The 10717-nt window shown below is 46.6% G+C and overlaps 1 protein-coding gene across 1 annotated transcript; it reads right to left on the bottom strand.

Annotated features, from left to right (window-relative positions):
* Positions 1-796: 796 nt before the first annotated feature.
* LOC146352810 (uncharacterized) lies at positions 797-7138 on the bottom strand. Its single transcript, XM_084834927.1, has 5 exons — positions 7052-7138; positions 4894-5070; positions 3673-3772; positions 2036-2166; positions 797-1683 (listed from the first exon to the last, which is right to left on the bottom strand). Exons 1-5 carry the CDS (start codon positions 7106-7108, stop codon positions 1405-1407), a joined length of 744 nt encoding a protein of 247 aa, XP_084691053.1. The 5' UTR covers positions 7109-7138; the 3' UTR covers positions 797-1404.
* Between the last annotated feature and the right edge of the window lie 3579 nt (positions 7139-10717).

Consider the following 10717-nt stretch of genomic DNA (forward strand, 5'->3'; position numbering starts at 1 on the left):
CCTTGGCAGGTGTCCAACCATGCCTCCCCATGATGCTGGCCCTGCATGTAGCTCAGTATTGCTTACACCTGGGGTCCCTAAGGTGGTCACCTCCCTTGGCACCCGCAAGGCTCCCTGCCCCTCCTGGTTCTTTTAAAAAAACGAGATTAAAAAGCAACCTATGAGTCTGGCACGCTGCAAAGTGACACGCCGGCCTCCAGAACCATCTTTCTTTCCAAGAATTCCTCTGGACTCCAAATGAAGGAGAAAATAAAACAGGCAGGTGGCTGCAGCCCAGCATTTCATTTTGAAGTGTGTCCAGATGTGGTTGGGGGGATGCATCCTGGAGGGCCAGGGGGTGAAGGGAGCATTCTCAGGGCTACAGAGTGTGCAAGGAGCAGAGTGTTTGTGTGTGCCACCCAGACTCTGCGTGCTTGTTTGCCTGGTGTTAGATAGTTTGTTTTGGCATTGTGTGTGTGTTGCGTCTGGAGGTTGTGTGGGGTTGTGTGTTTTGCTTGTGTATGTTTCTCTGAGCATCTTGTTTGCCATCTGTGAAATGGGTATTTTGTTGTGCTTGTGAAGACAAATATGTGACTTGGCATTTGGAGCTCAGACTCCAGTCCTGCCTTGTACTCATTTTCTTGTCCAAGTCACTTGCTTGTGAGCCTCATCAGTTCGACTTCTGTGAAATGGGTGTTGGGGTAGAAAATTCTGGGTTCAAGACTGAATGGCTTTATGTTTTAAAGCTCATATCCGTATGTTTTGAAATCAGGTAGAAGGAGATGCTCCTGGGAAGATTTACAAAGAGACCAACAGAGCAGAGATAACATATTTATTATAAGAATTTTCATACTGCCTTTCAATTATACCCCAAGGTGGCTTAAAAAACAAAATGTAAAGGAAAAAAAGCCACAAAATTATAAAACATAAAGCATAAAACAATCAGCAGGATTAAAACTGCATCTAAAAATCTCTGGATAATAAAAAGTTCTGGTGCCAAAAAGACAATAAGGTAAGTGCCAGCCAATCTCTCTGGTATTTGTAGAGGGAATGAGGCAGAAGGCCTTCCTGACTACCTTTTCCAGCATCTGATTAAAAATTATTTCCAAATTTTGGTCATTAAAATATCTACTGTAGCAGATATGTGCTGGGCCAACTAGATTCAGTAAAAACAAGCGTTACCCCTGCAATTATTAACAAACCTGAGTAAATCATTGATTACAATCAAAAGAAGCTGAGCGGGAAGTGTTTTGATCTTGCCATGTCTTTAGAGTACCTAATTTCAATAGGAATATACTTCCCTTCTCACTACATCCAATACTTGCCCATTTGGACCTTGTGACTCCCAGCCCGTAATTGGCCAAGCTTGGCCTCAGCATTGGGAGAACAATGTCCTTGCAAAGACTTGGGTGACAGCAAGCTTTGTTAGGAGGATTTGGCCTTTTTGTTTTCACTTGGTATTCTTCCCATGGTGTAGTATTCTGGATTTGGATGCATATCTGTCAGAAGAGCCACACGATTCGCCATGGCAAAAAAGGCCGAAATGGCACCTATGTCCCAGGCATCTTCTCGGTCAAACCCGTGTGCCTCTAGTTTCTGAAAGTGCTCTTCATTGATGTTCTCTGCTCGACAGACTGCAAGTGCAAACTCGAGCATGGCCAGTTCCCGATCACTTAGGTCAGCCCTTTTCCAGTTTGCTATGACCTGGACAAAAGCAAAGCTGCCGAAAATTACAAACATTGGGCCTAGAAAACACGACACTTGGGTTCACTTATGGCCAGTTCAAAGCCTAAGATGAAGAATTCTTCTGAGCTTTTGCAAAAGGCCTTTAAGAGCGCAGTCCTATGCATGTTTAGTTGTAGGACTTTTTTCTGTCTAAACATGCATAGGATTGTGCCTGAAATGAACTTACCTGGCTGTGGCATGCTGGGAGTTGTAGGGCTTTTTTCTGTCTAAACATGCATAGGATTGCACTCTTAAGGAGTCATTTGCTGCATGAAACAGCACAGAAGTCAAACATACAACTGAGATGAACAAGGCAGACAAGGGAACTGACCTGATCTGCTAGGGTTGGCTTCTTGGAGTACATCCGATGTAAAGCACTATGCGCAGCTATGCAGTAGGGGGTGTGGTTAACTATGCTCGTAGCCACAGCAATGAGCTCTTTGTCAGCCATGCTTAAGTTTCCTGGGGGAGAATAGACATGCAAAGAGTGGGTCATATTTCTAGAGTAGTCTCGGGATTGACTCAAAGGATTATGGGCTTTTGCTTTCATATCCTGTATCTGGGTTTGTGGGTGCTAAGAATTTGTCCTGCAGCTGCTTTATTGCAGTGCCCATGTCCTGAATTTTTGAATGCATACTTGATGTTTTGCTATGCTAATGCATGCAAGCAACAATGGAAAAACAATAAATAGTATTTATACTTGAATACTACTGTCTACCACCATCATCACATTTTAGTGCAGGGGTGCAAAATCTCCAGCCCAGGGGCCAAATCTGTACTTCCAGGGTTTCCCAGATGGCCACACCCACTTCCCCTGGCCACACCCCCTTCCTCTGCCCTCACCCGTTTTCCCCAAACACTGATGGTTTCCTGGCTTTTGTGCAGCTTTTTTCCCATTGTTAAAGGTTGAAGTGCCACTCCTAAGGCTTAGTGACTGGCAGTAAGAGCTTTAAGCTAAAATATGCTGCTGCTTTTGCCCCACCCCTTTGCTTTTGGCTCCGCCTGTGGCTGGAATGTGGCCCCAAAGAGGTTCTCCAAAATGGAATTTGTACCTGGAGCTGAAAGAGGTTCAAGAGGTTTTAGTGGTTTGAAGTCAATTAGAAGGAGATTGATGTCTTTTGTTGTTGCAGCTTGTTGAATCTGCATGCAACCCTTTCTCAGCCCAAAAGGATGTTGTACAAATAAACATTTGATAGTTAACAGCTACCACAGGATTCATAAAATTCTCCATCAACCAAAATTATAGGCCGACACGTAACCAATGTGCACAAACGTCCACTATGTACCGATAGGAAGAGCTGAATCCCAAACAATCAGGGCTAGAACCACGATCTCTGCATTGTGCCAATGAGCTAATCCTATCAGCCAGATGCAGTAGAATGGTGTATGTGTTGTAGAAAAGCAGAACCTGGTTATCCTAAGACATGTAAACCATGCCCTCTTCTGGGGAGTGGGGCAGGGGGTGGGATCTGTCTTTGCACTGCCCAAGAGATAAGCGCTGTCACCATTTGAGTTCTAACTTTTGACATGAGATGTACCTCGCTTCTTTGGGATGTGCTGGGAACCTCAAATAAACCTCTTGCTTTTATTGTGATTTCAGAATGTGCACATTGCTGGTCTCCAAAGATCAGTTTAAGAACTACTAGCATACTGCATTCAGTGTGACAAAGCAACAACCCAGAGATTGCAAATTTGGGATTTTACAAGCTAGGGATTTGGGGATGCTAAATTCTTTTGTATCAAGAGTTTTCAAGCATTTCGCAGGATTTAAAACCTAGTGAAAGTTACTGTTGCCTCGTAATCGTTTCTGTTGATAGAACCAAGGAAGATTTGCAGAGGTACTTTGGTTGCTTATTCACCCATTGGCAACACCAGTGGAATTCTGTATACCATTGGTGGTGTATGGCAATCATATCAAGACAGATGTTTCCAGCAGATTATAGTCCAAGTACAGTTTACTGTTCTTACCTGTTTCCTTGTTCATGACAACATCGTGATAAGTAAAGAAGGCTCTAAATTCTGCTGGCCGATGAGACATCACCTTAAAGACATTGGGCAAAAACCCACTCTAGGAATTGAGAAAGAACTGGTCAGGCATCTTAAAATAGTCAGTAAAGTAATGCAGTGCTGACACTATTTCCATTCTCAAGAAATATCCATATGAGCTGCGGGTCTAGCGCTAGGACACTACAGAGTGATCTCAAGTCTCTGCTTCTGAATCATCATAACAATGAGAAGGGACCATGGCTCAGCTGGAGAGCACATGCTTTGCGTGCAGTACATCCCAAGTTCTCAGTCCTTTGCCTCCCATGTTTAAAGCAGCAGGTAACAAGTGATGGGAAAGTCCCTGGAAAGCCACTGCCAGTCAGAGTAGACAATACTAGGTTAGATGGACAAATATCATAGAATAATAGGGTAGGAAGGGGCCTATAAGACCATCGAGTCCAACCCCCGGTAGGCTGACCTGGTAGAAGGCAGCTTTAAAAAAAAAATTCTAGCAAGTATACTTCGTTCCAAAATAATAGGCTTGTGGCCCACCAAGACAAACATAACTCACCGCATAGGCTGCCAGGTTCAGTCACCCCATTGTTTCTGCAGTCCCAGGCAGGTGGCAAAAAGAGGAGGTTTATATTGAGCCCCCACCCCCATGGGCCACCGTATATGGCTTATTTGCCTTGTTGGTCTTAATGGCTTTGGTGACCCACAATATAAGTTTGAGTTTCCCTGAATGTGATTGGTAGCAGTGCAAATCATAAGTAGCATTCGATAAAGGCTTTTATACAGCCATTTGACCCTGCCACTCACCTAGGACAGGTAGCAGCTGCCCCCCCCAATCCGGAAGAGCAGTAAAACAGCAAAGCACACAGCTGCCCTTCTCACCCTGCCTTTCTTGTAACCACTGTACACGCTGCCTTTTGCTTACCGTACAGCTGCTGGTATTTCCAGTCACAGCTACATCAAATAGTTCAGCGGTCTCTGATGTGAAGCTCATATCAAGTAGCGTACCAGATAGAGATAAGCAGGTTTGATCAGATTTTTTTCCCTTTCTTATGTCTGGCTAAAACTGGCCTTCCCCAACCTGCTGACCTCCAGATATACTGGCCTACAATTCCCATCATCCCCAGCCAAAAAGAAAGTTAGTGCAAGCCTCATTGAAGTGACAAGGTTTTTCCAACAGGACACTCTCACCTTTACTTCTGCTTCCTCCATGTGCTGTATTATATCAGATGGCAAATCCTTCTTATTGGGTACTGGATAGCGCCTAATTGTCTTAGTGGTGTTTCCTCCCTCTGTGCTGTATGCGTGGCTCAGGGTTGTGGTTTGGGGTCTTCCCCAAAAGCTCCCCGACATGCTGAGAGGTAGAAGCTAGAACACAGAAAGGAAAAACAAACCTTCCAATTGTGATAGTGCAGCATGTAGTCCATCAACATCCACACATTTACTTGTAAAATGGTTAACTGCAACATTTATGACCTGAAATCCCTTTAGTAGCGCCTCACAATTCTACAGCAGCTAGATCTCTCTGCTCTTCAGCACCACTGCAGGGCCAGGCTCCAAACAGCCACAGCGGGATTTTTATATTCCCCCTCCCGCCTTTGAACAGGAGAGTCTCCCACCAGTTCTGAAGCTGAATAGAGTTTCAAAAGCAAAGCTAGCTTGCTGGATCTCATCGAAGATTGTTACTCGGGGCACCCAAACCCAAAGCTACCACGGACATGTAGAACTCCTTGCCTGGTTCTTCGGATAACATCAGGTGGGACAAGGAGGCAGGCAGCTGGACTGCTGAAACAAGAAAGCTGCAGAATATCTTGGCCCTCTTAAAAAGGGGGTGGGGAGAAATAACCTTTGCCTAGGCAGTAAAATCCCTGTGGCCTTCTGAATAATTTGTCTATTCTTTAGGCTTTTAATGGCTCTTATTTTTCTCTGGTTCGATGGAAAGTTTTCTAGATGCTGTGCAAGTGCATGGTGCATGGGGGAGGCACTAAAATTGTTCAATTGAGTTTACTTGCTTTTAAAACAGAATGGTAGGCTAGGAATCAAGTGCCAGTCTAAACAGGAACCTCAATATGAATCCACCGAACCGGGGAAAGGGAGTGAATAGTTCATGTGTCTACATGTCTTGCCACATACAGGCAAGGCAGATGGACTGAGAAAAGGCAATCTGATAAAGCAAGCCATTTCCTGTGTAAAGGTCCAGGTTATTATTTTGCAATGGAACAGAAGCGGAGGAATGAAGCATTTCATGTAGATCAGTAAATACAGAGCAATTCATCCTGTTGAAGTATGTTGGAGGGGAAATATATGTTAAAATGTAGACAACAGATACGCACTACTACAACATGGTATCTTGGGTGGCTGCACAGCTAAGCTTCTGTGGCTGAGAGGAAAATGCCTTAGCTTTGTCAACTGGATCTCCCCCCTCCCCTGCAATGTTACACCTCCTCCCCTTAACAGGAGTCTTGCACCCTTCAGGAGAGCGCATTGCTTATTGGCAGTCGATTTTACTGCCCTAAAACAGGGTTGGACAGAAAGTATATCTGACTAACCAATTTCCTAAGAGTAACAACAATTAAAAAGCCCCCCCCCAAAAAAAATTGGAGTTCTGAAAAAGAACCCTTGGGGGGGAAACCAGGAATGTTTTGTGTGTGAAAGGGCTTGTGTGATTAGTAGCAGCTTGATTCTGGTACTGATCACAGAGTCCGGAGCTGAGCATATGTTCAGAGGCACCCTTGTTCCTGAATTCTTAGCATAGGACCACTTGCTGAGCCACTGTTTTGCACCTGGCTCCAGTTGGTGGACCTCAGGATCCTGGACAAACACCAAGTCGATCCCTCCAGCCTGAAACCTTCCAGCTTCTGCCCTAAAAGATGTGAGGACTGTTCGCTGTGATTTGGAGGGTTGGGGCGGGGGACAACTCCCACAGGTCTTAGGTCGTATTTCCTCAAAGCGCCTTCTGTGGGTGGGCACATATTTGCCTGGCGTGATCGAACACCCGAGTCAGGCAAGAAGAGGCTGGCAGCAATCCGGGGCGTGCCCGGAGAAAGGGCCCCCCCGGCCCCCCGCTTCAAAGCCAGTGGAGGCTGGTGGCTCCTATGTCAGTGCAGCGCTGAATCCGCTCTGGGTGTCAGCCAGAACCAGGCTGAACTCTCAAGGAGCTGTCTAAAGTGCTGAACCCTATGGGTTCACTTCGGACAGCTCCTTGAGAGCTCTGACTGAGACCCAGAGCGGGTTCCGCAGCCCGCTGGCACAGGAGCCGTCAGCCTCCGCTCTTCAAAGCACGCGGCGGTATCGGCTCACTAGCCGAGACCGGAGGAAATGGCTGCCCCTCGGTGTCGGGGCTACTTACGGAGGCGGAGCCGCGACGGCGGGGCTGCAGGAGGCTGGCGAGAAGGCGGCGCTGCATCGTGCCGTTCTCCTGGCCCCGCTGGAAAGGAACGAGAAAGGGCCGGCAGGGAGCCTTCAGCCCCTCGCTCCACCCCCGGGCCCCCGACCACGGTTCCCAACGCTGGAAGCCTGACTGGGCAATTCGGGAGAAACCGCAGCCAATGGAAGGACATCGGAAGGGGGCGAGGCCAGGCAGCGACGCGCTCGCACCCTCGGAAGCGAGGCCCGCCGGGGTCAGCGGGGGTTGCGCCCGCGCGGGGGCGCCTCGCGAGCGGGTCGTGGCCCGATCGGGCGCAGGTCAGGCGGCCGCCTCGGCGGGCGAGTGGTCCGGCGCCTGGGACGAGCTGCTGTGTCTGGAAGGGGCGGGGAATAATGGCGCAGCCTCGCGGCCGTCACGGGTCCTTCTAGCAAGACACGTGCGTCCTCGGGGAGCAGGCACAGCACCAGCTCCTTCGATGCATGGAACCAGGGGAGGCTGGGGGCTCCGGTGCTGTGGGCGTGTGAATCCACTCCGGCCTCCAATCAGAACTCTAAAGGAGCCATCCAAGGGGATGAACCCATTTTGGAGGCAGGGCTCAGCATCTTGCATAGCTCCTTTAGAACTCTGACTGGTTCCGACTGAAAGCCAGGGTGGATTTACAGCCCCGCTGACATCGGAGTCATCAGCCTCCAGTACATCGAATGGATGGCCCGTAAGAACATAGGAGCAAGCTGCTGTATGCCAAGTCAGATCATTGGTCCATCTAGCGAATGACCATCTCCACTGACCGGCAGCAGCTCTCCAGGTTCTAGGCAGGGGTCTTTCAGAGCCCTGAGATGCCAGGGATTGAACCTGGGACTTGCACGGCAGGTGCTCTACTATGAGCTAGGGCCCTTCAGTAAATTAGAAAACAGCCGCCAGACTACACTCTTGCGTTCAGGCAGTTCACTGCAAAAATACTTTAATCATATTCATGGCATGACAAGTTATACAATTGTTGACAAATTATAAGGAAAGGGCTGATCCTCAGGGCATTTATTTATCAGGAAAGGCCAATAAGGTCAGCAAAAGTGTCTATAGATCTTTCCAGTGGTATTCAGGCTGCAGAGAATCTCTCCTTTGGGAGTTTCAAAATGTTATGCTTTGCATCCTGTCCATTTTATATTACCCGCTGAGAGTCAGTTCATACACGCTGAAATAAATGGCACACACTTCCAGGTTAATAGATATGGGGATTAGGGTGTTCAGCATTGCTGCAATCACATGACTTCTACATTTGGTTTATTCAAGCCAATTAAACAGAGCAAGCAGTTTACCAGTGTGTGAGCAGTTAGGTTCAATGTTAGTCATCACCAGGACTCCTGGTGATGACTCATGCCAAGGCAAAGGTCAGTCAGACAGAGTGTTAAAGCCCAAGATTTATGACAAAAGCCCAACTTTTGGGAGTTTAAATATTGTAGCTAATATCTTTTGCAGAGAAAAATGTGAAAATATGACATTCAAAGGTAAACAGAAAGAGCTCAACCTTAAAACAACAACACCATTTTATAATAATTCTAAGGATTTTTAGGGGGCTTTCTCACAGTTTTTGTATTAAGGTTAGGATGCCCCATAAACTGACCACTCAACTCAACTCCTGTCAATTGACCAACCTATTTGAACAAACAAATATCCCTTGAAGTCTAGAACTCTTATTCGTTCATTATGTCATCTGAGAATAATTAATGAAATGATTATTTGACAAGTGCAAAATGAACCATACTAGGTAGGCAATGTGAAATAGAATGAACGCGCTTGGTGGCTGAGCATGCACTTCTTGAAAAACACCTGTTTTTTCAAGAAGAAATGTAAAATCCAACCCTTGGCATCTCCAATTACAAGAATCTCAAGCAGCAGAAGTGGGAAAAGGTCTCTGTGTGTGACCTTCAAGAGCTGATGCTGTCCAGCTGAGCTAGATGGACCAATGGTCCTACTCAGGAGAAGACAACTTCATGTGCACTACTCTCAAGCTGCCAATGTCTCTTATGCAGGGATGTTGCAAGCATAGTCCTCAGCATTTTTACTCAGAAGCCATAGAATGGGGTTTACTCCCTAGTAAGTGCGGTTAGGATAGCTTCTCTAGGGACCCAGGGAAGGGGACAGAAATCTTAAAAACTCTAGTGCACATATATGCACAATAACACAATGTGAAAGAGATCTCCCAAATCTTCCCAACTGGCCCCTGCAGTTTTCGGGTGAGGTGTACGGAAAGCAACAGCGGAGACATTTCAGAATTGTTTTGCGTTAAGCGCCAGAAATCAAAGCATAAAACAGCTCACCTCCAAATCAAATAATACGATTGGTTGTTGTTCAGTCGTTAAGTCGTGTCCGACTCTTCGTAACCCCATGGACCATAGCACGCCAGGCCTTCCTGTCCTCCGCTCTCTCCCGGAGTGTGCTCAAGTTCATATTCATTGCATGGGTGATGCTGTCTAGCCATCTCATCCTCTGCCGTCCCCTTCTCCTTTTGCCTTCAATCTTTCCCAGCATCAGGGTCTTTTCCAGGGAGTTTTCTCTTCGCATTAGGTGGCCAAAATATTTGAGCTTCAGCTTCAGTATCTGTCCTTCCAATGAGCAGTCAGGGTTGATTTCCTTTAGGATTGACTGATTTGACCTCCTTGCAGTCCAGGGGACTCGTAAGAGTCTTCTCCAGCACCACAGTTCAAAAGCATCAATTCTTTGGCGCTCAGCCTTCCTTATAGTCCAGCTCTCACAGCCATACGTTACTACTGGGAAAACCATAGCTTTGATTATATGAACCTTTGTCGGCAAGGTGATGTCTCTGCTTCTTACTATGCCGTCTATGTTTGCCATAGCATTCCTCCCAAGGAGCAAGCATCTTTTAATTTCATGGCTGCAGTCACCATCTGCTGTGATCTCGGAGCCCAGGAAAATAAAATCTGTCACTGCTTCCATTTCTTCCCCTTCTATATGCCAGGAAGTGATGGGGCCAGATGCCATGATCTTCGTTTTTTTAATGTTGAGTTTCAACCCAGCTTTTGCACTCTCCACTTTCACCCTCAACAAGAGGCTGTTTAGATCCTCTTCGCTTTTTGCCATTAGGGTGGTATCTTCTGCGTATCTGAGGTTGTTGATAATTCTCCCGGCAATCTTAATTCCGACCTGTGATTCATCCAACCCGGCGTTTCTCATTATGTACTCTGCATATAAGTTAAATAAGCAGGGTGACAATATGCAGCCTTGTCGTACTCCTTTCCCAACTTTGAACCAATCGGTTGTTCCATGTCCGGTTCTTACTGTTGCTTCTTGACCCTCGTACAGGTTTCTCAGGAGACAGGTAAGGTGGTCTGGTATTCCCACCTCTTTAAGAATTTGCCAGTTTGTTGTGATCCACACAATCAAAGGCTTTAGCGTAGTCAATGAAGCAGAAAGAGACGTTTTTCTGGAATTCTCTTGCTTTCTCCATGATGCAGCGAATGTTGGCGATTTGATCTCTAATAATACGATTAAAAGCAAGCAAACCCACTAATCGCGCTCTCACCTAAATATCTCCCCAACTTTTGAATTGGAGGCATTCGCGATATAAACTACAATTCCCAGACTGCAACTGGCTCGTTCGTGTCAATGACGTTAGAGGAAGTGTCTCTC

Source organism: Heloderma suspectum, chromosome 2 (assembly GCF_057233095.1).
Source record: "Heloderma suspectum isolate Gila_16-S chromosome 2, 16-S_ref, whole genome shotgun sequence".
In the NCBI taxonomy this organism is placed as follows: Eukaryota; Metazoa; Chordata; class Lepidosauria; order Squamata; family Helodermatidae; genus Heloderma; species Heloderma suspectum.

Excerpts from the sequence above, each read along its gene's own strand:
- LOC146352810 (XM_084834927.1), bottom strand. The coding sequence starts at position 7,108 with ATGCAGCGCCGCCTTCTCGCCAGCCTCCTGCAGCCCCGCCGTCGCGGC. Across the intron at positions 2,167-3,672 it reads TGTCATGAACAAGGAAACAG|GAAACTTAAGCATGGCTGAC; the intron begins GTAAGAACAGTA and ends ATTCTCCCCCAG. Across the intron at positions 1,684-2,035 it reads AGCCAACCCTAGCAGATCAG|GTCATAGCAAACTGGAAAAG; the intron begins GTCAGTTCCCTT and ends GCTTTTGTCCAG.